Raw genomic sequence first — 26871 nt, forward strand, 5'->3', positions numbered from 1 at the left:
GGCTGTATTTACATTAATACTGACATTTTTACTCTGCTCCCTTCTTTCTTGGGATTGGGCAGGAAACAATAAAGCATGTGCCATTCAATACTGTCATTCCAAAAACTCACAAACTTTTTTGCCTGTTGTGAGCATATTTGAAGCTGCACTGAAAGCTGCATCTGTCTGTATCTTTTCTTTTGTAAATGGCTTCACATGTAAATTCACAAAATAAATACTACATTCAAGCTTTCCTATCTATTCTTGGAACAGAAAGATAGGAAATTTGTTCATTTACTAAGTGATAACCTCTTCAGTCAGTCTGTTGTTCAATCTTTAAAAATAGGTGTATACAAATTTTTATTGGTATTGTCATGAAATTTCCTGATATTCATCTCTCTAATAGTGAAACAAAGGTCTGTGAAGAGCAATAGCTAAAGAACCCCTTTGTTATCCATATCTTATACTTGATAGAAAACCGTCTGTCTGTCAAGTGTTCTCATGGTACTGAATTCTTCATATTGATTCTACAGGGGAATTTAATCAGTTCTCAACCATGGGGAGAACTTGTGAATGTAAGCTAAAGTCATAAACAAAAGAGGACACAGAAAAAGTTTGTGAATTGGGTTTGATGGCTTTATATGCAACAGAAAAAGGGCAATTTCAGATGGAAATAAGGAATTGCTGGATAGGTTTGGTTCCCAGGACTGTACCCGTGTGGCAGCTCACAACCTGACTGTGACTCCAGTTCCAGGTGATGTGATACCTCTACCTCGTCAGGCACCAGACAGACACATGGTACATAAACATGTGTGCAGGCAAAATAACTAAACATAGAAAAATAATCATTTTTAAAGAATTTTAAAAAATAACTTGGCTTTAAAAAAAATACACAGTTCTTCAAATAATACATGTTTTTAAAAATGAAAGTTGGTTGGCATGTTGGCACAAGGCTGTAGTCTCAGTACTTAGATGACAGAGATGGGAGGGTCACACAGTATTTCATTACAAAATAATGAAATACTAGGAACATAGGTGAGGTTGTAGCTGTGGTGAAGAGAATGCTGAGCATGTGAGATCTGGGTTTAAACTCCAATGTGGAAAGGGGTAAATGTCATTTCCCTCCTTTAGAGTGGGAGACTAAAACAATACTTGAAAAGAACTTATATTAGATAATTAGCTCATTACTTGAGGATAAATAAAGCCATAAAATACAGGCCAAAAGTATCAACTGATACTTCACCAAAGATATACATGAAAAGATGTTAGTATTGGTGATTGGAGGAATTGGTTTTACAATTCTTTTTTATTATTGGAGGGTAACTTTCCAGAATTGGTTCTTTCCATCATAGGTTCCAAAGATGGAACTCAAGTTACCAGGCCTGCAAAGCAACTGCTTTACCCACTGAGCCATTTCACCTACAGTGAGGAAGCTGGTCATGGCATTGTGCCTATAACCCCACTACTTGGGAGGCTAAGGTAAGAGGATCCCAAGTTCAAGGCCAGTGTGGGTTACATAGCAAGACACCATCTCCAAAATAAAAGTTTAGCCATGCTGAATGTTGATGGTAGGGAATAGGTGACAACTAGAATGCATACAGTTGTTGGCAGCAGAGTAAAGTGGAATGACCACTATAGAGTGTATTTGCATGTGAAAGAAATATATTAACCCACCACTCTACCACAGACAGGAAGTTTCTAACTCACCTGAAAGTCAGAACTCAAATGTTGCAGGCCAGTGGCACACACCTCTGATCCCAGCACTCAGACACAGAGACAGGCGGATCTCTGAGTTCGAGGCCAGCCTGGTCTGCAAAGTGAGCCCATGACAGCCAAGGCTACACAGAGAATCCCTGTCTCAAACAAAAGAAAACTCAAATGTCTGTCATTAAGTCATATATCAATAATGTACAGGTAGAGTAAACTGTACCAATGAAAGTACTGGGTTGTAATTCATTTTTATATAATTCTAGGAAACTCAAAGTACTCTGGTGATAAAGTTTATCAATGATTTAATGCCTAGAGAGTTTACAAGATTATAGGGAGGGGCTGGAGAGATGGCCCATCATTAAGAGTGCTTGCCACTCTGGGAGAGAACCTGAGTTCAGTTCCTACCACCCACACGGGGCAGCTCATGAACACCTCTGACTCCAGCCCTACGGTATTTCTTCTGGCCTCAGAGCACCTGCACATAACCCCACACACAAACAATAATACATATTTTTAAAAGCTTACAGGGGAATTTCTGGTGGTAATACATACATTCACTTTCTTGATTAGTATTTCGTAGTTGTGTTTGTGTACCAAATCCTATACTTCATTTTTTTTAGTCACTTGGTTTTGTTACTCTTGTGTAAGTAACTACAATAATAGACTACGTGTGTAGAGAAACAACAAATTTAGATGAGTGGGGAGGAATTAAGGAAGGGGAAAAAACATCAAAATATATTGTGTGAAAACAATTTTTAATAAAAGTTTTTGAAAGTGTCATGTTGATGGGATATTAGCACCACGAATGTTAGTGTTCCTGCAACATACATTTTCTCAGCTGAGTGTCATACCATGACAAGCCCACTACTAGTTACACATACAAACAAAACTGCTTAGAGGCTTCAGTTTTTAATTGTACAAAAGAATCGTGAGACTGAAGTGCCCAAAAACCACCAGACTAAGGTCTTTATCAAGAACTAGAGTACTATTACTAAGCACATTGAAAGAAAAAAGGTGGTAATTCAGTAGGGGGCTAGTGACAGATCAGTGGTGAAATTAACGTGTAAGGGCCTGTAAGCACTGTCCAGAAAAGGATTTAGTAGAGGCAATCATCTTCAGGGCTTCTTCATCTCCACTGCATAGAGGTCTGCTCGCTTCTGTTTTAAAATGGGGATTTGCTGCCGAACTTCAGCCAGCTTCTTCAAGTCTGCAAAAACAGAAACATACATGATTAGTAATTTGAAACTTTACCAAACAATGCCATTTCCCCCAACAAAAGCAAAGTCTCAGCAAGTGACTCAGTAACATTTGTCTTGTCTGGATGCTGCTGACCTGGCATTGGTGTTGAAACCAATGTGTTGGTGTTCAAACCAAACAAAGCAAGCCCAATGAGGGCCCCAGGGTGCATCTTCAGGTCCAGAAAATCAACCAGGATGGAAGAGAGGGCACAAAGGAACCCTTCCAAGTGACCAGCCACAGAGCAATGGAGACACACAGAAGTTGGAACCACAGCAGGGCAAATTTACCTATGTCTGAGTACAGGATTGTTTCTTCAGCGCCGGCTTTGGTTAGGACTTGACCCCTGAAGGAGAGTCAGAGAATGAATTGGGATTCACTGACATCTGGTGATAATACAGTTCTCTACATTTTCCTACTGTGTAACAGGCCAAAGGAAAGATTCTAAGATCTAAAACAAGAAAACAGTATCAACTCTGGTTGTGTTATTTATGTTAACTTGCGGCACATCATGTGGAAAGAAGCCCTGTGGGGCTTGGTAAGGAAAGTATGGAATATGCCTAGTAAAGTGCACACTGCCAGAAAACGAAAGCTAGTTCATGATTTTAAACACCTGGGAGTAGAGCTGCCAACAGTCAACTGAAAGTGCCACTACTACTTCTTGGAAAAGCCCCTTCCTAGGAGGGTCTCCATCCATTCCTCTTCCTCAATCCCTCCCAGCTGTAACCACACCTGAGGGTAGTGTGGCTGGACCTGTGCCAGGGCCCAGATCTAGAACCTCTGCCTATGTGTCTGAGATCCCTGGCTCCTCATGCTAGTAAGTTTCAGATTGGAGGAAAAGATTTTAACTCAACAGTATCTGAATGAAGTGGTAAGGGTCTATATGCTCTCAGGAGCAACAGTACTTCAAAAGTCCAGGTGAAGGCTAATGTGGAAAACTTTACAGTCAGTACTCAGCCCTTTGGCCTAGGGCAGAGGCTCAAAACACACATAGAGAAATGATTCATTTCCAAATAATAATATCAAAACAAAGCATCTCGCACAATAACTGGTTGTACTTATAAGATAGCCACAAACTCCTGGCAAGGATGAGATACCAATACCATCTTTTCATTTGATTAAATCCTTTTCTAATTTCCATCCATCTGTCTTGCCAAATTCAAACACTAGGTAACCCGTAGGCACCAACCACCCCAACTTAAGAAGGCCCCAAAATCCTTCAGAAGAAACAAAAAGGAAGAGCGCATAGCATACACAATTACTCTGAGACCAACAGGCCACTTATATAGCCATCAGAACTGGCCTTAGAGCCTGTTACTAACATCTAGAAAGTGACACAAGCCAGCCTAACCCTTCCACTTCTCCAGTGTGTGCCATAAACCCTGGTGTGTGGAACAAAGGCTCTGTACCACACACACATTGGTGGAACCCCCTCCACACACACATACATCGTTCCCCCTGAAGCCCCTTAGTGATAATTTAAACTTCAAGCCTTTCTGGTTTGGCGACTATTCTGATTATTCTGCAATTGCAGAAATGCTTTTGTGTGTCAGTGTGTGTACATCCAGAGAAGTGTGGACTAAAGCCAACTTTTGAAGTCCAAAGTTCTAGTGGACTAGTTGAGATCCTATGTGTGAACGTGTGCTGTAAAATTTCACCTGCAGTTGCTAACTGTCCATGGAGAGAAAACTGCAACTGGACAGACGTGTTCACTTGGTGGCAAAATGCTTTACCTTTTCACAGGGGACAGTCAAGATTCTTCTAACCTAATAGTTCACAGCCTTCCTAATGCTGCGGCCCTTTAATACAGTTCATATTAATACAGTTCGTGTTTAATACCCTTTGTGTTGTGACCAACCATAAAATTATTTTTGTTGCTACTTCCTAACTAGTTTTGCTACTGTTATGAATCATAATGTCCATATCTGATATGCAGGATATCTGATGTGTGCCTCCTTGTGAAAGGGTCAGGACCCACAGATTGAGAACCACTGCATTAACCCATTTCCCCATCTCTCTAATCATCATATAGGAAGTAACTTTCTTGCCTTAGCTTCTCATTCCTGCCCTGGGATCAGTCACTCGGCCTAAATTTTAGCCAAAAGCCAACTTAGAATTCTGGAATCTTTTACTAAAACCAACTGGCCTGCCAATCGCTGCTGCCTTGTTTATTTTGTATGACTGCCAAGACAGCTAGTTAGACAAGCAAAGGAGGGCAAAGGCCAGCAGGATGGTTTCTTTCTCATGTGGATTGCAAGTGAAAGCTTCCCTGACAGGATATGTAGGTTTAAAAGGGGGTAGAGTTTCAGGGAGACAACCATTTGTCTTTCAAATTCCAGCTGACCTCAGCCTAAGACATACTCACCAAGGATCCACAACAGTGCTGTGACCCCAGGCCACATATGAGGCTTTGTCATCCCGGGCAGGAGAGGCTGTAGCCACGTACAGCTGATTATCCACAGCCCTGTAGTCGACAGACAGAAAGCAAATACATTGCACAACATAGACCTACAGCATGTTTCTATCCAAGGGTATACCGTTCTTTAAAAAAAAAAAAAGAAAAGCAACTGTGAAAACATTAAAACCACAGGGAAAGGCTTCCGGACAATGCAATGAGCAAGGGTTTTTGGGAACAAGACACCAAAAGAAACAAACACAAAATAGGCACATGGGATTTTAATCAAATGTAGAAGCTTCTGAAGAGCAAATGAAGGTACCAAGGACAGAAAGAAAACCTCCAGAATGGGAGCAGTGTCTACAAATATGTAGCTAATAATACTAAAATCTCAAATGTTATACAACAACCCAATCTAAAAGTGGCACTAGCCAGGCATGGTGACACACACCTTTAATCCCAGCACTCAGGGAGGCAAGTGGATCATTGTGAGTTAGAGGCCAGCCAGGACTATAAAGAGTCTAGGACAGCCAAGGCTACATAGAGAAACCCAGACTTGAAAAACAATAAATGCATGAATGAGTGAATGAGGCAATGAATCAAAGTATGTTTGTAATACCACTAACCAGGAAGCTGAGGCAAGAGGAATCAAAGTTCAAAGTCAGCCTGGGGCACTCAGGGAAACTCTCAAGGAAGAGCAAGCAGAGCTCAACAGACATTAAAAAGAAGCCAAGCGAATGGTGGTACAATTCCAAGGTTGAATGTCTTCCCTAAAGGCCCATCTATTGAAGGCTGGTTCTCAGCCCACAGAACTCCTTGGAGGGGAGTTTGCCCAACCTTTAGGAAGTAAGGCACAGAAAGAGGAAATTAGGCTTTGGGAGTGACCTTGAAGAACATGAAGACTCTGGCCCCTCCTCTTTCCTGCCTATGGTTAAAAGGCCTGTAAATACACACTCCAGCCAGGTGTGAAATGAAACCTCTGAGAGTACAGCAGAAATAAACTTTCCATCCTTCTCAGTTCTTTATCTAGGTCATTTTGTCAGTGATAAGCAGTTGACAGACACAACTGGCCAACATAATCATTTTTAAAATGCCCAATATCACTAATCCAGCAACTTAAAACTATGAAGACCAACCACAAAACCACCTTGCTCTAGTTCAAAAAGCCCAAGGGTAACAAGTCCCTGTGAGGGGGTAGAGAAAATCCCAGTGCACTCTTAGTGGGACCATAAGTTAGCATGGCCACTGTGGAAAGCAGTAGAATTGTCTCCAAAAGTTAAAAACAGAACATGTGGTCTAGAAATCCTACTCAGAGGCATACAACCAAATAAAATGAAACAGAACATGGAAAAGAATCATCTGAACCCCAGCACCACTGGACTATTACAAGAGCCAAGAAACAGGAATATCCTGTGTCTGTTAACTGGCGAACAGATAAAGATTGTACTCTTGTACAATAGATGGCCCTCAGCCATTGCAGACTGGAAGTCACTATGTTTGGTGAAATAGTCCAGGCAAAAAAACAAAAGAAAAAAAAAGAAAGAAAAAGAAGCATGTACAATCTAAAACAAACAAATCCTGCTCTCATAAGCCAGGCATGGTGATAGTGGCACACACCTTTAACCCTGGCATCTCTTGAGCCACTGCTATGGCATCACAGACAGTATCGAGCAGGGCTCTCTGTGCAGAGTCATCCTTTCTAAGTGCTGGGTGCCAGGTCAGGCTGGGTGGGGGCAGAGTTCCATTTAAGGCTGATCAACACTGAGATGCTTTCTTACCGGGCTCGCTGAAGCAACTCCCAGTGGGCTGGTCCAGTGGTCAGATTGAAAGCTCCGGGATACACCAAGAGCTGGCAGCCTCCAGGAAGGAAAGAAAAAGTGCAATGGTGAGCACTCAGTGACCCTGTTCCCTCCTCCTTCTCCAACACAACCCATCTTGAACTTTTCCACACACAAAAAGAGGTCAGCCTAGTAAGACAGGCTCTGAATTTAAAAAAGTTTTAGAGATATACCTATGAAACACAGCTACAAGAAAAAAGGAGGTAGATGACTGATGTCAGAACTTGTGCCTTCACTTTTTAAAAGGTAGAGCCGCTCAGCACCAGATGGTTGGCGCACGACAGTGAAGAAGTATGTGGCTGACCTGCCAAACAATTTGGGGCAGTACAGTTTCAGACACTGCTAAGCCCAGAACACATGCGCCTCATCTGCTAGACAGCTATTGGATAGTCCATGCCACTTCACTTAGTTCGGTGTCAGTGGTCTCGGTGGCCCAGCAAGGACACTGTTAGGTAATATGCACCATCAGAAGTGCTTTGTATGTGTACTCCTTAATCCTCTGTCATATCAGTTCTCTGGGGGAACTAGAAACCACAGCTCTTTAGAGAGGTAAAATGATTGGTCAGAGTACTGTGCCAACTAAGGGGAAGAGTCAGAACAAGAACTTGGATCTCCTGACTTGGCTCATCCTATTTTACAGACAGTAAGTCTTTTTCTCCAGACCAAAACATTACCAACTATATATGTGTGTGTTGAAATCCACACCATTGCTCCATATCCACTGGGCCCCATGCATCTCCAGATACAGTGATACCAGGGACTCAAAGGGTAGAGGGGATATTCCAGAACAAATCTTCTGCCTTAACTACATAGTGTGTGAGATCACGTCCCGCCTCTAACCTATCATCCCCGAGCAGCAGATGTCTGCTTAGCAAGATGCTCTGGACAAGCTGGACACGAAGACACTCTACCTCCAATGTGCCACAGAGACCACCCCAGAATCAAACCTCCAAGCACTGTCTCACCTCTTTGTGCGTAGATTTGTGCAAGCTCTGCAAAGCGTATGTCGTAGCAGATGCCCAGGCCCACTCTGCAGTAAGCTGTAATCCAAACAGAAAAAAAACAAAACAAAACAAATGCACAAAGGAGAAGTAAACCTCCTCTAGCATGGAGTGGAAAGGTAAAGCTTCTCTGATCACAAAACACTGGGAAGAATTAATACATGACTCCTACATAGAAACAATTTGCAAGTTCAGTCCTACTGGGACATCATTCAAAGACATCATTGACAACCCCAGGACAGCTATGACAATTCCTTCTGAGTAAGACGCATTATCTAAATAGGGTGTGTCAATCGTGGCCCCACAGGAACACTCTGGATGTTACGGTCAGGAGGCTGTAACCCAATGGGAGAGCAATGTGGAAACCCTAAGTTTGTTTCCATTCTGTCCAAACTTTGCAGATCTCTGACTGCTTACTTTCCTTAATTCTGAACTTTTAGCAAGATACGTGAAAAAGATGGTGACAGACATTAAAGGGAAAACACCCGCTCCTCTTTTCTGGGATTACTGTAAGAGGAAAACTTATCTTGTACGCACGAGTATCAAATGTGGAGAAACTATTGCCAGGACTCAAGGTTTTAGACTCTTGAAATGTAATTTTCCCAGGAACATCAATGTCAAACAGATGGATCTGCATCACAAACAATTGATTTGGTTATGTCTTTTCCCACAGGACTCACTCACAGCAGTGGCAGCAGCTATCTCCCAGGGCCAAAGAATGGCAATACAAACATCATCCCCAGCTTGCCCACACTGCACCTACAACTGTGTGGAATCCAACTCCTATCTCATTGCTCTGTGTGGGATCTCAGGCATTAAATAACAGGTGACGTTGTCTTCTTTTCAGCGTCTGAAGGGACAGAGTCACGGTTTTACCTATCCTCTCTTGTACAGGAAAATGCAGAAATGATGTGGGTTTTATAATTCTTTCTACAGGTGTGCAAATGTCCAAGCTCATCATGGGCGTAGTGTGTTGCTTTTACTCACTATAAATGCTATGGAAGATTTTCCAGAATCAGAATCAAACTGACAAAACTGGCAAAAGAAGAAAAGAAACGTGGGAGGTAAAGACAGGGATATCTCTGAGTTTGAGGCAAGTCTGGTCTACAAAGATAGTCATGTATCAAAAAAAACCACAACAACAACAAAGAAAATGAAAAGAATATGCAGCATTTAAAAATGGGTAAGCTGGCATGGTGGCTCTTGCCTGTAATCCTAGCACTAAGGATGTTTGGAGAAGAGGACTGCCACAAGGCCAATCTGGACTACTTGAGTTCAAAGCCAGGCTAGGCTACACAGAAGGACCTTGTCTCAAAACAAAAGAAACACAAAATCCAGGTAAAATTTTACAAAACAAAGCCAGCAATGCATATATATTATATTGTGTCTCTTCCAAATAACAGATTTTTTTTCCTTTGGTTTTTTTTTTTTTTTTCCCTCCCTTTTTCAAGACAGTGTTTCTCTGTGTAGCCCTGGGTGACCTGTAGCCCACTCTGTAGACCAGGCTGGCCTCCAACTCAGAGATTCACCTGCCTCTGCCTCCCAAGTGCTGGGATTAAAGGCATGTGCTACCACTACCAAGCTAAAATGAAATTTTTTTTTTCAAGGAAAGCAAATGTCTTGATATCAGAAATTTAACCAATGTAATTTATCACATTAGTAAAGAAAAAAAAAACATACAATCTCAAAGATATATACTGAGCCTTAGTAGCTTATATGGGCGTGGTGGCAATGACTGTGACTAAACCCAGGCCTTATCCATGCTATGGAAAACGCTCCACCACTGAGCTTTATCTCCAGCCTGTATCTGGTAAACTTCTATAACCAACCATGGCTTTAAAAACAAAACAGGAAGACTTTTCTATGAAGGGAACTCTTTTCATCTAATAGTTGTATTAAGCAATCCTAAAACAAACAAGCAAGTTCCACGATCACCAGAGCTATACAGAGAAAACATGTCTTGAAAAACTGCCCAGCTAAGGACACCTGTTATTTACTGGTATGCAATGAGAATGAGAAAAAGGAGTGAAATGTGTAAGTGGAACAAAGAAAGGATGAAGCTGTCATTCTCAGATTAATTGCACTCAAAAGTAAATTAGAATTAATAAGTTCAACAAGATTGCTACATACAAAGCCAGTAGTTTAAAGATTAATTATATTTCTATATCCTTGCAAGAAACAGAAAGTAAAAGATGATGAGATTTGTATATCCCCTACTTACCTTTCTATGCTTTACTAGTAAGTTTCCATCAGGCCCAAACACAGCACAGGTGTTATACAATTTCCCATCATCCTCTTCAGGGATGGAGCCTTCCATTAAGAGAATACAGCCACACAAAACAATAACAAAAAGGTCAAACAGGTCAACTAGATAAAGGCCTAAGTAAATAGTCTTTTGGGTCCAAAGTTTATTCTAAGCATTTTTTTTACCCCTTAAATATATCTTTCAGTGATTAAACTCCAAATTATTGATGAAATATAACTAGTCCAAATGTCAGAGAAAGGTTTAAAAAATAACCTAACTGTCCGTGAAATTTGGCCATGATGTTGGGCAACAGTTTTAATATGTAACATTAGAAGAAAATCAGGCATTCCTCATTGCTCAAATTCAACAAGTTTTACAACAAAAGTGAATCCCACAGGCACTGTGATGAGAAAGTGAAGACACAAACAAGCCTTTTTCCATCGCAGAACCAATTCCATATATGCTCTGTGCATTGCTACTGCCTATTCATTTCTAATTATTTTTATCGTGATAATCATAATACATGATAATCTTGTTCATTATATTCATAGAAGCTCAAGAGCTTTATTGTGCTTTTTGTTCTAAATTAGCACATAGAACACAAGGTAAGATTTTTCTTGCCACATTCTATCTAGCCCTTTAACTGCTGCGTTTACAGGGAAAGTCATCAGTATCAATTTCTATGGTGTTTACTAGGCCTTTACGTACATAATTCCATGTGGAAGTATACAGTCATCTTTTACCGGAGGATTAATCTAAATGGGCAAATCTGTTTGTAATCATGCTGAACTTCCATTTTTTATACTTAGTATACCTTGAATGTATCCCAGGTTGACCTTGAATTTGCAATCCTCCTGCCTCAGCTTTCCAAGTACTGGGATTATAAGTGTATGCCACCACCCCAGGCAACCTCATTCTTTCAAGGGCTGAAATGTTTAAATGTTCAGTTTAAATGTAACAAAAGTCATGCTAATGCTTTTAATGTTTAGATGTTATACTTCATGGAAGAAATTACCTCCAATGAGATAGATGCTATTCTCCTTTGCTACTTCAGAAAGCTTCTGTGTGGACTCTCCAGGAATCTTCTCTGCATATTTAGGAAAGTAGTTTGTTCCATATGGAGAATTAAAGCATTCCTAGAATAATGTTAGAGGAGGATTGAAAGGGAGAAACCACACAAACCATCTAGAGTTTGGCAGAGAGCAGAAACACACTATTCCGATTCTGGTCCTGCTTGAGTAGATAAACCATCACTAGGAAAAGACGCAGGGCTAGAGGATGTGCAATCAAAGACCAACAGGCAACTACTCCTACCAATCATCCCTGATTACCCTGGCAGAAGGCTAGATCTGGAACCTGTGGAATGACCAGCTCTTGCTCATCCAGGCCCATCACAATTCAGAATTACTCTGTGATTTTGAATCCTGAGATGAATTCTGGAGCTCAAAATTATACTAATTATACAAAGCAACAAAACTTATGCCTAAAAAGTTCTGAAAGCCACAGAAGTTAAGATGTTTTGTTAACTGTAAAGAAGCTATTTCTAATTCCATTCTGAGATTATCATTATGACCCTGTGGTGTCTCTCATGGACAGGAAAAGCTGGTGAGGATGAAACAAAGACAGAAACGGGACACAGACATCAAAAATGACAATGACACTAACAGCACACATCTGCCTTTAACAGTCCTTTGACATGTCAGAAAACAGGAGGTAAAAATTTACTGGATTTCTATTCAGATTCTCTCATTTTGTGTTTAATGGAGGTGTCTGTGTACCAGGCACTATGCTAAAAATGACCAGCCTGTACAAGATGAGTGTCAAAGAGTCAGTGAACCAAGCAAGCATACACAGGACTCAAGCACTTTCCTTCCTAGGCTTTCACTTCATCTCAGCAACGTCACATCTTAAGAGACCACCGTTAGGTTCCAGGTACAGAAGAGTCCTGTAACTAATGCACAGAGAACAGCAGGTCTACAAAGTGAGTTCCAGGCCAGCCATGGCTACACAGTGAGACCACATTCAAAAAAGGGGGAGAGTGGATTGTGCTGGGGAGATGGCTCAGTCAGTAAAGCGGGAGTTTGATTCCCAGCACCTACACAAAAAAGGCAGGCATGAGATGCACTTAGAATTCCAGCACTAGGTATGGCGTGAGGATGAATTCTTGAGGCATGCTGGCTAGCCTAACTAACTAACTGGTAAGCCCCAAGTCCCAATGACAGACCCAGTTTACCCTGTGTTTTCTAAACCAACCAAACAAACAAAAAACAGACTGGCTAGACAGTGGTAGCAACATGCCTTCAATCCCAGCAGCTGAGGCAGAGGCAGGCAGATCTCTGAGTTCAAGGCCTGCCTGGTCTACAGAGCAAGTCCAAGGACAGACAGAACAACAAAAGTGAACTGTTCCTGTGGAATGACATCCTCTGGCCTCTCAGAATACACACACACACACACACACACACACACACCAAGATTCCCTTTGTTAAGGATCCCTGCTCATCCAGAAATTCTAAGGGTATACTTAGCACCAAATATGATACAACCTTCAACTAAAACCTCAAAATATTTTTCAAAAACTGTTGTAAAGTGCTAAAAACAACATGGTCTGACCTTAAACCCATAACAAAAACGCCTTATCTATGTAAGGAATAAAGTAAGCACTAAGGCCCTGAGTGTGTTAGCTTTAAGTAACCCCCTTTCTCCCCACCCCTCCACCCCTGCCAATGGATATTGTATTTCTCATCTGAACAGGGTAGGTGATCTTGATAAAAACCTATAACCATGTTAGACATTTTATGGCAAAGATCCCTGCTGGTCTCTGTGATAGATGAGACAAACATAAAATAATACTAGGGTTCCAAAAGACATGGCTGGACACATGAGGCCCACTGCCAGCAAGCACTACTGAGGCAACAGCACCTAGAAAGGACGCGCTGACCCCATACTTACTGGCAGAGAAACTACTTTGGCACCTTGCTTTGCTGCCTCACGGACTAGGTTGCAGGCCCGGGTAATGTTATCAGATTTGATAGAAGAAACGTGAAGCTGGATGAGGGCCAGGCGGAAAGCTGGGACAAAGACAGGAGGAAACAGTCGTCAGATCTGTCCACTAAGCTCAGCCAGGACCAGAATTCTCAAACGGGGTATCCAGCAATGTTTGGACATGGTTTTGATTGTCACAACTACTAACAATGGAAAGGGTAGATTACATCACCAACACTGACAAAATCCTGGCTTCTGAGGAAGGCCAAAGCTATCCTTAAAGTATAAAACTATGATCGCTCATTCACTGGTTTATCCTAAATTTGGTAAGAAAACCTACTTTGCAGCCCTGAATGCCGCTTACTGAACAGTGCCAGAATCTTGATTAAAAACATAAGAAACCAAAACCTGGCATTACTTTTAGGTTAAAATACCTTGAGCTGTCACAAGGGTATCAGAAACTCGCTAAGGTCTCCCCTAAACCCAAGGTGGGCTGCCTCTGCTTCTGAGGGAGGAGAGGATAAAACTTACTATGTTTTTTCTTCTAGCTTCTGCTTTCCCACAAGCCAACGTAGGGATAAGGTCCGAGCCAGGTTTGGGGCTGGTGGAAAGCGCCCCCTGCAGGCTGACGCAGGGAAACCCTTCCACTGGGGCCGAGCGCAGAGCTTGTAGCTTCACCTCAAGAAAGACACTTTGAAGATCCCTGGCTGCCCTAATTACCATAATAAACTGACAATGAAGGTGAACAAGTGGGTACCGGGGCACGCAAAACACCGCAAGTGAAGGGCCCATTATAGGAACATTACTTCCATGAATATGCCAGGTCACTGCACCTGTCAACTTTTACGGACGTGGAAGGCTGCGGTGGGAGAGCCGCACCGAGTCACAGGACGAAGCAGCGCAACCATCAGGCTAACAAGTGGAAGTCTGGCGTGGGGGGCGCTCTGCGCGCCCTCCGTGAGGCGAGGGAGCCAGGGCCAGGAAACTGACCCCATCACCCCACCCACAGCTCTGGGACCCGCAAGCGGGGCAGCTCCCACACCGCGGGACGCCTGGCGCCGAGGCCTGTGCGCGCACGGCCCGCGCGCGGCCCCGCTAGCCTGGGCTTCCCGGAGCCGCGGACGCTGGCGACAAGAGCCACCGGCTTGGTGGACGGGGGACGTAGGGGCCCAGCCGGCTCCTCTGCACCGCGGCACCGAAGCCTCCGCTTCTCCCGCCAGAGAGCTCGACGACCAGGACGCCACTTACTAGCCATGGCTCTTCCGCGGAGCATCAAAAGGCAAAACGAACTCCTGTCTCTCAAAGCCCCGGGCGGAGCACGGGAGGCGGGGCCGACCCGCGCGCGCAGGAGGGGCGTGGTCAAGAGTTCGGCCGAGGGGCCGGGCCTCGGTGAGTTCTGGGAATTACGTGTTTTGTTTTGTGCTGTGCTGTGCTGCAGGCCTGGTGAGTAATCCCAGGGCTTTGTGCGTATTCAGTCCTTGACTCGGCCCCGTACTAAAAAAGGCTCACCTTCTGCGCTTGGATACACCGTGAAGAAAGTGATGATTACGAATTCTTTAAATAAGGCCTTCAAAAGCAGGATCAAAGAGGAGGAGCCTATGTTTACGGCGGTGTGCCGTAAGTGGTTAAGGAGTGGGACGTCCGGGATAGAAAGGTCCTTCCTGTGCCACAAAGGATGTAAATTTCAGGTTGGATCACAGCAGTGGCCAGGGAAATGCTACCTGCTGACTGGCTTGAGGGAGTGCACCTGATTGGTTTAGGCTAGCAGGACTTCAGAAGCTTGACCCTAAAGGAGCTGGGGAATGAGATGGAGGCAGTTGGTGCTCTAGGCAGTAGTCTAAGGTTTGACGACTGTATCATTTAATTTGTTGGGTGTTTGGGGAGGGAATCTTTAAACTTTTTTTTTTTTTTGAAAGTGATAGAAAACAATGAAATTGTTTTCAGACAGGAGCTCATGCAGCCCAGGCGGCCCTTGAACTATGTACCTGAGCCCCTCCTTGACTCGTAATCCCCCTGCCCACTCCTGAATGCAGGGTTCAGTCACATACCAACACACCCAGGTAGCTACATTGCTCCCTTCTGCAGTGGTTGCAAGTGAAAGTACATACCTTGTAACATTTGCAGGGCATGGAAACAAGAGCATTAAAGAGCCAGGACAAGACAGAAACAGAAAGCCTGGAGATCAGATACCCCAGAAGAAGTTAGCCGAAGAGCATCCAGTCGGGGCTGTTAATCTTTTTACAAACTTTGGGGTGTGGCATCTCTAGAGTTTAAAAAAAAAAAAAAAAAAGCCTCAAACAGCAGTTTAAAAAGACCAATGCAGGGGCTGAAGATTCAGCATGCTGTTAAGAGCACTGACTGTATTTCCAGGGGTCCTGAGTTTAATTCCCAGCAACCACATGGTGGCTCACAACTATCTATAGTGGAATCTGATTCCCTCTTCTGGTGAAAATAGAGCGTTCATATACATAAGATACAAATCTTAAAAAAAAAAAAAAAAAAATGCAGGTGCTGGAGAGATGGTTCAGTGGTTAAGATCACTTACTGCTCTTTCAGAGGACCTGAGTTTGGGTCCCAACACCCACATCTTGTCTCCTGATAGAATCGTCTATTATAAATCGCCTCTCCCAAGAATCTAGGCACCTTGCAGAAAAGGGATGAAGAATGCGTGTGTGAGCTGAAGGAAGGTGTGTGGGAGTGTTTCAGTATGGCCTTATTTCATCCAGGCATATTCACCTCATCACCATTTTGCATCAGAAACTGCACTGGACTGGCAGCCATGGCAACTATTAGAGAAAGCCAGGTCTATGGTGATGGATCTATTGACCCACTCTAGAAAAGAAGGAAAGGTCACAGGACCCTCACCTGAGCTGAAGTGATCCTCCTGCCTCAGTCTCCTTCAACTGCTAGGGACTATGAGCACCCCAGCACCCAGAAAGTGTCATTAGTTTTAAGCTACCTAGTGTACACGAACAAAAATAGAAATATAACAAAAACAGTTTAATCTGCAGATAAAATGCAAATAAAACAAAGAGAATGGACAGCATTGAGAACAGAAGTTTTGAGCAAACTTGTATCAGTTTATTTACAATTGTAATTTATAAACAGTAACACAAACATCTTTACATTAATATTATGAAAAATAGTCCCATAGCTGAGATGGTTGAAAAATGAGACTTTAGGACATTTCAAAGAGGGTTTCAAGAAAATGGAAAAAATGAAATACAACAGTTTGGGGGAAGAGTTATAAATATCAAGTACTGCACAAGGTGCAATTTCATGCAAATGTCTTCAACCACTCAAATAAATTGTTTTTATTTAGATATCAGAATAAAGTTCTTTTAATTATGTTATCTCTTATTCACTTGATTTCCATTAAGCAAATTAAAACAACTGGCTACTAGTCAGGTACATCTAGATATTTCTATCAACCAAACCCCTAGAGAAAATCTATTACATTTTATGAATGGCAGGTTATATTTACTATTTTTCAAACAGATTTTGTGAAAATCATCCCATGGTCCAAAAGATCTCTCATCAGATGTGACTAATATGGGCCATGGAAATTAATCTGAGTAAGCTGCAAAACAAAGAAGACCACTTCCATTTTTTCAGAGTAAAAGAATAAAAGTAGTTTCAACGACTGGAATTTTACTGAGCAGACAAAACAAAACAACAAAAAAAAAGTTGTTTTTTTTTTTTTTAGAAAGTGATAGAAAAACAATGAAATTTCTGCAGCTCTCTGATTCTCTTTTTTAAAACTGGCCATTAGTGTGGTCACAGGTGATCATCTCAAGGAGGATAATCGGTGTGTTCAAAACATTTTGAAATATCCTAGACCAAATGTCATTTTTACAGATACAATTCTTTCCCCCATTGCTAATTTTAACTTTAACATGCCTACATACTTCTAAATGCTGTTAACTGTTCCTTAGCAACCACTGGGATGATGCTTACTATCTCCGAGACAATTAGTCTCAAATAATTACCTACTGGAGTGAAAATGGGGTGAAGCTGAGGCTTCCGTGTGCCACCATGGGCTATCTTTTGGTTGGCTATGATTGATCTCCATCCATTCCATTAAACAGATTTCAATCTTTTTAAGAACAGAAACAGTGAGCTAATTATTAATCTACATTTTTATCTTCTGGTATTGCTCATTGTAGAAAAACTCAATGTAGCAATTAAGTCCCTCCAACTAATTCTATCTCTAAATTTCAGTGAAGACATTGCAAATATGTGTGTACAGTTGTTTTAAAACCTGAAAATTATGCATGTCCCTTAAAACAGCTCTTCAAAACAGAACTGCATTCTGCACCCTTGATCCATAGGGCACAAGGCCAGTTACTTCAAGGTCATTTAATAACTGACCTTTTTAATAAATCATCTTATAAAACCAAAGATGCAAAAGAAATTTTTAAAAAAGTGTACCCATCCCAAGATTGATTACAATAATTTGCATTTAGACCCTCTACTCAGGCACCCCTATGAGCAAATGAAGGGTCTCTCTGGTTAGTATTGAGTCAGGAAATATATTTTCATGTTTCTCTTGGTTGCCTTAATTTCACTTAAATAATTTTCTTTTACATTAACTTTCCAATGCATCCAACACTTTCATGATCTGCTGTTTTATGGCTCTGGTAGCATCTCCTGCATTTGGAATCAAATACCTACGAGGGAAAAGACACATATGTGTTAACAGCACTTTCTGTTGGTATAATGTTCTTTTGGAATGTATACAGTTTACCCTTGTTCATTCAAATGCTGGCTTCTCTACCCCACTATCTGGTTTCAATCCCGACATTGCATTGTGATGCTTATTCTAAGCAACACCTGTCTCAAGTTTGTGTAAACAAGCGACCATTTGTTCTCTGTGTTGTCAATAAAACAACCAGCCAATGCTGTGCAATGGGGAGAATAGGGTGGGACATTGTGGTCGGATGGGAGAGGAAGGAAGCAGGAGAGTAGTAGCATAGGTTGGCAGGAGAGGTCTTGGGACCACATAGGGAGATGAACCAGACCTAAGATATGACTAAGAGCAAGTGTAATGGGTGAAATCTGAATGGTAGGAAACTATGTGGGCTTGGGGGTTTAGGATGAAGTAACTACTGCCCAGCACTGTGCTCTAGGTTAATTCAATAAATCCCAGTTTCTGTGTGGTGATTTGGGTATACAGCTGGTTTAGGAATAGCCACTGATTAACTAAAAGATAAGTCAATAATAAATATTAATCACCCACAACAACTTTCCCTTCAGAGTTCTGCTGAGATGTCACCTCTGATGAAAAAGTTTCCTTGACCCATCAAGGGAGCAGAGATGACCCCCTGTGTATCCATAAACTTACCCAACAGATAATCAAAATGGTACTTGAAAACTAAAAGTCAAAGCAATGGGACTTTTCATATATATTGCACAGCTAAGATTCTCTGAAGTACTAATATGTATGTATAATGTCCAAATAAAACACAGGGAAACCATTGAACTTGCAGTCTAGTACTGATGTAATTTAATCTATTACAGTTATAAATTGATGGTTCCCAATCCCCAAAACAATGACAACTCCAGTACTTGCTGGTTTGACCTTAAGCAAAATATTGGGTTGTTCAAAACAGATCCAAACCACCCTCAGCTTAAGAAATTTTGATAATGGAAAAAATACCCACTTAACATTCTAAGACAACTTTATTTTACCACAAATCAGCATTTATTGTAGCACTTGTATCTTTTTCTAAAAAATATTTTTTTTATTTGAGTATGTGTATTGTGCATGTGTGTACATGTGTGAATCTGTGTGGGTCTGTGTGCTCAGAGTGCAGAAGAGGGTGCTGGATGTCTTTTTGGCTTTGCTTTGTTGAGATAGGGTTTCTTTGTGTAGCCCTAGCTGTCCTGAAACTCACTCCGTGGACCAGGCTGGCCTGGAACTCAGGGATCTGCCTACCTCTGCCTTCTGCGTGCTGGGATTAAAGGGATGTGTGTGTCACCACTACCCACTGGATGTCTTGAAGGTGCAGGTACAGCTCCCATGAGCCAATGGACATGGGTTCTAAGTGATGAAAACTGAGCTCTAGTCCTCATGACAGAGCAGAGATGCAAATACTCTAGTTTGTGCAGTAGTTCTTCTTATTTGTTTTTATGCTACACTTACTAACTGGGGGCGAGAGTGGAGGTGGGCTCATATAATGGGAGTGTTCACTCGAGATCAGGGATTGAAATCGGGTCGCCAGGCTTGGCGTCAAGCACTTTTATTGGCTGAGCTGTCTCTCCTCACCCCTAGATTATTCTTAATGACGCTGGTGAGAAATTTGCTACAGCATAACTGAAGTCATGAACCAATGTGGAAGCTACATATGAACAGATAACAGAAAAATATTACAAAGGACACTGTTAATGGAGGGGAGCACTTCAGTGTCCTATGCCAACACCCTCTCACCAAAATCAAGAAGGATATCTGTTCTTAATAGGTTGCAGTAATTCAGAAAATATTAAAAAAAAAAAATCTTACCTTTCAACAGCCAAGATTTCTATCCCAGAAGCACTGCTGTTTCCATACTTGAAGGTAATTAGCTCAGGATGTTTTTTTTTGGACGTAATTTTAACTACAGAATTTAATGCTTGTCGAGACTGGATGTAAGCCAGTCCTTTCCTCGAAAGAATCTCCCTTAAGCAGTACATATGTGTTGCAGTAACCAACAGATGACTTGAAAGAAAAGAAAGTTTAGAAGAATGTGATTCGGACAGACCTGTAACTACAACAGCTCCAATTATTTAAAAAAAAAATTCAACTTTAAAAGAAATTATTTTTGGTTTATCTATGAATATACTCTATAAACAAGCTATATATTTTTCATTTAATTTTATGCAAAATTGTTTTATTAATAGATAATACCACAATTATTTAAGCGTAAAGGTATGTTTTATAGTAAGAAGTCCAGAACAATATATAAATAATTTTTAACTTTAATAGACTATCCTGCCATTCTCAAAATTATTAACAGGATTATCTATATCAACTATTCTCTGTCTACACGCTATATTCTATTATCAAAGGCCACTAGGCAACTCTTGAGTTTCTTTACATATTTTATAATATTCTGCAACTAAATCCTAAAGGCAAAATGGGCATAGATTAAAAATAAAAAAAGAAAACCTCAAAATGCTTACATCTTGGCTCACTTTTAACAAACAATAACGCAAGTTATTGGAAATGCCTAGAATGTGAAACATTTTGCAAGATAACTAACTATCCTAGTCTCGTGAAGAGATCAGGTGTGTAGGAGAAAAGGGGAAGTCCTACCATACACGAAGGGAGAAAAAGCAGTAACAGACAATACAGTACGGACCCAGAAGAGGAAGGAGACTGTCAGGTTAACTTAGGAATGCTGAAGATTCCTAATGCTGGGGATGATCCATGTGTTGGGCAGTATAAATTTAGTAACATTCAGGTGAGGTGACAGCATTGGAGTTCTGTCCAAAAATGACTCAGTCTCAGGCTCTGTATGCCGAAGCACATAGGGTAAGGGAGCAACTGCGTGAGCTGCTTCTGAATGGCCTGCGTGTGCGTTACATTTTGGGGATTGTGAAGAGCTGCCAACAGGGCAGGAATGTCAGGGTGCTCAAGTAGTACTCTGTTCTGTCTCAAATTCCCCAACTACACATTGCTTAAGAACTCTAAACACTGACACTTAAACACAAGTTGACAGTGGGAAACTATGCCTTTTCACACTTGAATAAAAGTCCCTTACAATTAACTTTTATACTAACTTCACCCAATTCAAGTTTACTTCTAAAGACATTTTCAAAAGTACCTAGGAAACATATGTCCACTTTCTTTGACTTCTTTACAGGGAAAATGATGCTTGATGTCTGGCTTGTTGATCCAGGTCTGGATGTTTACAACTTCCTTCCTGTCATCATCTGACATGGACGAGCTGTCGATTTCATCTACAAGGGAAGGAAAGTGTTAAACAGGGTATCAGCAACTCAGACACAATTCTTAGCAACCAGAAAGTCTTCGTTGTGTTTTGAACATACGAGAGGGAGAAACAAGAAAAGCAATTCTAATCCTACTGGCTATATTACAGAAATATTATGAAACAAAGCTTTTATGAAAAGAAAGTCAAGTCAAACTACTGGAAGTACATTTTGAAGACTCTGGATAAAGATGGTACAACTACGTTCTGGGCAATAAAGCATCTCTCTTGAGGCAGAGCAAGCAGTGTCCTCCTTCACCAGTTTCTGGCTTTTAAATAGAAAATAAACTTCAGTCTTCATTACATCAAGAAAATATTTTTCAAGGAAAAAAAAATCTAATTTTGTTTTTCTAGTTAAAAAAAAGAAATTACAGTGCCTCGGTTAATATTATTATGTATACGTTCCTGTGAGTATACGTGTGTGTGTGTGTGTGTGCGCGCGCGCACACGCACGAATGTGCATGCACATACCTTGGAAGCCCGAGGATAGCCTCTGCTATCACTCCTCAGAAGCCAATGACTCTTTACATATTTGAATTTTTATATTAGGTATTCTTTATTGTTAAATGTTTTATTTTTACTTATGTGCATGTGTGTGTCAGTCTCCACCATGTGTAGAACAGGAGAGAACACTGGAATCCTTGGAAATGTAGTTGCAGGTAGCTGTAGGCCACCTGCCACAGGTGCTGGGAACAAACTCAGGTCCTTAGTGCTCCAAATTGCTGAGCCATCTCTCCAGCCCAATTTATTTTTCACGTGTGTGTGCGTGCAAGTGTGTGGGTGTGAGGTGTAGATGCAGAGATTCTCTCGTAAGAATTGGATCTATTCTTCTATTATGTGCGTCCTGAACTCAGGTTACCATATTCCTTGTCGTGGTGTTTTATCCCAGCAAATGAAATCCTAAGTTTGACGGCCACCACAGTTAACTGTTTTTGTTTGTTTGTTTTGTTTGTTTGTTGAGACAGGGTTTCTCTGCGTCTCTCTGGCTGTTCTGGAACTCACTCTGTAGACAGGCTGGCCTGGAACTCAAAGATCCCCTGCCTCTGCCACTGGGATTAAAGGTGTATGGCAGCACCACCTGGCATAGTTAAGTTCGTAAGTGGCAGAGGGGAGGCCAGAGGATAATGTCCACTATCACTCCTCAGAAGCCAAATTCAGGGTCCAGCCTTTATTGACCGGGCTATCTCCTCAGCCCCTTCCCTTTGCTTTCAATAACTAGTTCAAAATACAGACAATGCTAACGAAAAGTCACATGTCAATACTCCAGCCCTTGTGTCTCTTTCATGACATGAAAGGGGACATTCTAGTGGGCATATTTCCCAGTGACAAAGTGACTTCCTCTGTAAGCAGCATGCTCACCCTAACCATGCAGGAGTGTTTACTTATGTGAGGGAGGCATCAAAATCACAATACATTCCTCTGCGGCTGCTATCCTTCTCCCAACACTGTTGCATTTGTGCATACTGATACATATGGTTCCAGTGTCCTCCTTGAGCAGTGGCCCATTCTCCTTATTATAAATATCTATGTTTGGAGGGAAGTGTTAATTAGACCACAGTCTACTCATATACTTGCCTCTCCTTTTGCTCAGGAAGGAAGTTACAATTATCAGGACAAAGAAACCCAGAGCAACAGGAAGACGACAACAGAGAGGGGAAAAAAAACTAGAAATATTATATTGACTTCAATGCAAATTTTGTAGCAGTCAATTTTGTAATATTTATTGACATCAAATATACTTCTCTCTAGCAATATAACTAAGAGCTAACTTTCTAGATCTATTTTCAAAGTTCATCTTAACATATGTATAAAAATGTAGCCACCCAAAACTGACAAAAACTAGAATACTACCAGAGTTGAATCCTAAGACAAAAACTAGAATACTACCAGAGTTGAATCCTAAGACAAGACAAATTGGTGATTGTCCACAATAGAAAGAGAATAAACAGGACTGGGGAGATGGCTAAGAGCATTTAGCTGCTCTTCCAGAGGACCCAGGTTCAGTTCCCAGCACACACATGGCAGCTCACAACTGTCTGTAACACCTGTTCTAGGGGATCTGAGACCTTTACACAGATATATGTGGAGTCAAAAGAACCAATGTACAGTCTCGAAGGTACCATATAGTGCCTTCTGGTGGCCTTTTAGGATCTTTGTGCTTTCCTTCAGGCCCACAACTCTCAGGCAGCAAGTGAGTTAGAGGTAATAGGGATTTAAATTTAAATACAATGGCTTGGGCTTAAATACAACTTCTACAAACTACTTGCTCCTCAGCTAAAGACTGTGAGTTGAGAACTATGCAAAACTTCTACTTAACCAGGCGCAGTAGTGCACGCCTGTGATCCCAGCACTCCAGAGGCACAGACAGATGGATCTCTGTGAATTTAAGGCCAGCCTAGAGAGTGAGTCTAGGACAGCTAAGGCTTCATAGAAAAAGCCTGTCTCCAAAAACAAAAACAAAACAACAACAACAAAAAAACAAAATTCTGCTTAGATTTCTAGTAGGCACAATTCAAGAACTCTAAAAACAAAGCATTACTAGCAACCATAGACCAGCAGGATGGCGACCCCTGTGGGGGAGTCAAATGACCCTTTTACTGGGGTTGCCTAAGACCATTGACACAGATCTTTACATTATAATTCGTAACAGCAGCAAAAATACATTACAAAGTAGCAACAAAAAATAATTTTATGGTTGGGGTCACCACAACATGAGGAACTGTATTAAAGGGTCGCAGGATTAGGAAGGTTGAGAACCTCTGCCCTAGCCCCTTCTTGCTGTGGGTGTTTTTTCTGTGAAGCCTTTGTTTCTAGTCCCGGGATGACTGTCACTGCGGGGCGGAGCAAAAGAGGCTGAGGATTGGAGTGTACTCGACCTGTGTCGTACTCCTCTTCATCCCCGATGCTGAACACAGGCTTCACGCCTCGGTAAGGCCTGCCCACTCGGTCACTGCTGCTCACGTGCCTGTATTCAAACAGTGTCAGGAAGGAGACATCACTAAGAAGTAATCACAGATTCTTAACCAGACATCATCTAAATGTTCCAACAAAATGTAAGTGGTCTTTGCCCTTCGCAGAGCACCCAGAGCTTGAGGACAACTATACTAAGAAAACTGAAGGAAGACAAATCACGTATGCAAAAAGGCACATGCCATCATGTGCAGCCAAGTTAAATAATTTCAGTGTTCCTACTTAAGCCACTGGCTAGATGCTCTGGGCTGGGGAAGTTACTTGTGTGTCGTTTCTTCATTTGAAAACCTAGTAACAGGATTTCGCCCTTCAGGCTTACTGTGAAAATGAGCCGCGATATCCCCCTCCCCTGCAGAACAACAGCTCGTCTACAGGGGGTGTACACACGTTAACTGCACAGAGCCAACACGGCACCACGAACCCAGCAGGAAGGCGCAGGGCTCCTCTGATAGCTACAAGTTTCTCAGCGCTTTCCCTCATTTTCATCACTGCTGTGTCTGTTCAGTCCATACCAAGATTCTACTTCTTTAGCACAAATTAACACGTTTCAGTAAAATACTACACAGTTCTGGGGGAAACCGATTCCTTTGCCAAATAACTACCCATTACAAAGGCTAGAATTGTTCTTTCTTCGTCTAACATAAAAACACTCTGATTCTTTCATTTTCCAAGAGTCTTAATCTTAGGGAAAAAATCATCAATTAAAAATCTTCATTTAAATAGACCTAAATATTTATTTATAAATCAAACCACCTCACAGCAGGCAAACACTAACTGCGTTAGAATGGCAGATCCTCCTAGAACTACAAGGTAGGTTAGCCTGTACTTAAATTTTCATTGAGTTAGCAGTCAAAAATTTGTTAAAACATTTCTAGTGCAAAATTATACCCATAAGCTATCAAACTACATTCATAAGGGAGTGTCAGAGTTTAGATCCACAATGTCCCCAGAGAAACGTGTGGTATAACTTTTTCCCAGTGTGCTGCTGTTTGCAAGGTGGCAGAAACAGGAGGCAAGGGCTAGTGGAAGGCCTTCAAGCACTAGGTTTATTCTGTGTGTGTGTGCACGCATGTGATTGAGAATATGCGTGCATGCCTGCATGTTAAGCCACCATGCCCAGCTTCTTTTTTAATGTAAGTTTCTAGGATTGAGCTCAGGTCCTTGTGTTTCCAGGGCAAGCATTCCACTGACTGAGTTTCTCCCTCATCTGCAGTGAAAAGTATAGAACAAAATAATAAAAATTTCTGTGACATTTCTTTAAATTCTCACAAACTTATTCAGTGCTGTTATTTTATTTACACTGGTTTGTTTGAACTATCTTTTAAAGGTAGTATATTGATATTTTCAGAAACATCTACAGAAATAATTTAAACAAGTTTTAACTTGCTGAGTTCAGAAATTAACTTCATTCATTCAAACTGCTAATTAAATTACACTTTCAAAACAAATACACCTATATTCGGACCACAGAAAAGTAAAAATAAAATTAAGAATTTAAGATAAAAACACATTTAAACTACCTTGGAGGCCAACTCAACGGTCTAAAAGAACGATTCATGAATAGATTATAATTCCTCAAAATAACTATTTTCTTTAAAATAGCCTAAGGTAAATTTTAAAAGTTGTCTTATAATTGCCTTGTGCAGGAAGACTGAAAAATATTCAAGTTATTCAACTATTATTTTTAAATGCTGTTTCCAATCACTGAAAAATACTGAAATGACGAAAAAGTAAACCCATAATTAACCTAATGGCTTAATTTCTATTCAAGTATGATCAGGCTCTTTAAACATTTGATCTCATTATCGGTTGTGTGTACACAGACAGGCACGCGTGGCATGGATAAGTGGAGATGAGGTCAACTGGTGGCCCTTGCTTGTCTTCTCCCGCCGTGTGGGCCCAAGGATCAAATTCAGGTAATCAGGTGTGGCCACAGGTGCCTTTAGTTGCTCAGTCATCTCACAGACCTTACACTTACTTTTGTAAATGTTCACTATTGCTATATTAAAATCCTAATTTAAAATGAAGAAAAATTCTGCGAGAATGAAAATTACAATGCTGCACATTAAGTTGATAGTGCTCCTTTGCTTAACCTAATTTGAAGACTTGGAATTTTAAACCTTAAATCAAATCATCCACCAACCACCATCTTACTGGGGACAGATAAGAAAATGGGATTAGACAGTAAAATGGCTCCCATGATCTCCTTTAGGAAAATCCAAATGCAGAACCCTGTAATTCTTTCAAACAGATTTCTATGTGTTTATTCATCAACCTAAATGCATACATCTTATTAAGAAAATCCTGAAAATATTATAAATTTACATCAGTACATGAGTTAACATTTTGATGCCGGTGCTGTGGCTCACTGACAAAGAACATCTATCAGCATGTTCATGACCCTTGGCTTTTTAACTCCAGCATCAGGTTTTGGACCATGAACTGTTTCTTGATTTAGGTACTGTAATTCTGCATAAGGGCAAGCAAGAATGGTGAATTATTAGAATACTAATGCCCAGCTTATTCCTCACTCCATGAACACATC

The 26871-nt window shown here is 41.3% G+C and overlaps 2 protein-coding genes across 4 annotated transcripts in view; both read right to left on the reverse strand.

Annotated features, from left to right (window-relative positions):
• Positions 1-2427: 2427 nt before the first annotated feature.
• On the reverse strand, positions 2428-14774 carry Nit2 (nitrilase family member 2). Its single transcript, XM_055594226.1, has 10 exons — positions 14635-14774; positions 13354-13472; positions 11420-11540; positions 10381-10469; positions 8697-8790; positions 8124-8198; positions 7099-7177; positions 5291-5389; positions 3216-3271; positions 2428-2896 (listed from the first exon to the last, which is right to left on the reverse strand). Exons 1-10 carry the CDS (start codon positions 14657-14659, stop codon positions 2805-2807), a joined length of 849 nt encoding a protein of 282 aa, XP_055450201.1. The 5' UTR covers positions 14660-14774; the 3' UTR covers positions 2428-2804.
• A 1671-nt stretch (positions 14775-16445) lies between these two features.
• The window catches only part of Tbc1d23 (TBC1 domain family member 23), a 54371-nt gene continuing 43945 nt past the window's right edge, over positions 16446-26871 (reverse strand). For all 3 annotated transcript variants that reach the window (XM_055594183.1, XM_055594191.1, XM_055594200.1), the window contains 4 exons: positions 24233-24321; positions 21192-21327; positions 19889-20083; positions 16446-18056 (listed from right to left, as the gene is read on the reverse strand). In XM_055594183.1, coding sequence (XP_055450158.1) covers positions 17975-18056; positions 19889-20083; positions 21192-21327; positions 24233-24321 — 502 coding nt within the window. In that variant the 3' untranslated portion in view covers positions 16446-17974. The remainder of the gene's footprint in view (positions 18057-19888; positions 20084-21191; positions 21328-24232; positions 24322-26871) is intronic.

Source organism: Psammomys obesus, unplaced genomic scaffold (genome assembly GCF_907164565.1).
Source record: "Psammomys obesus unplaced genomic scaffold, mPsaObe1.curated_primary_1811, whole genome shotgun sequence".
NCBI lineage: Eukaryota > Metazoa > Chordata > Mammalia > Rodentia > Muridae > Psammomys > Psammomys obesus.

What these genes read in the sequence shown, in the direction of transcription:
- Nit2 (XM_055594226.1), bottom strand. Translation starts at nt 14,659, where the DNA reads ATGCTCCGCGGAAGAGCCATGGCTA. An exon ending in TAGCATCTATCTCATTGGAG is followed by an intron (nt 10,470 to 11,419) that starts GTAATTTCTTCC and finishes TCTTAATGGAAG; the next exon opens with GCTCCATCCCTGAAGAGGAT. An exon ending in GAGTTGCTTCAGCGAGCCCG is followed by an intron (nt 5,390 to 7,098) that starts GTAAGAAAGCAT and finishes TGTCGACTACAG; the next exon opens with GGCTGTGGATAATCAGCTGT.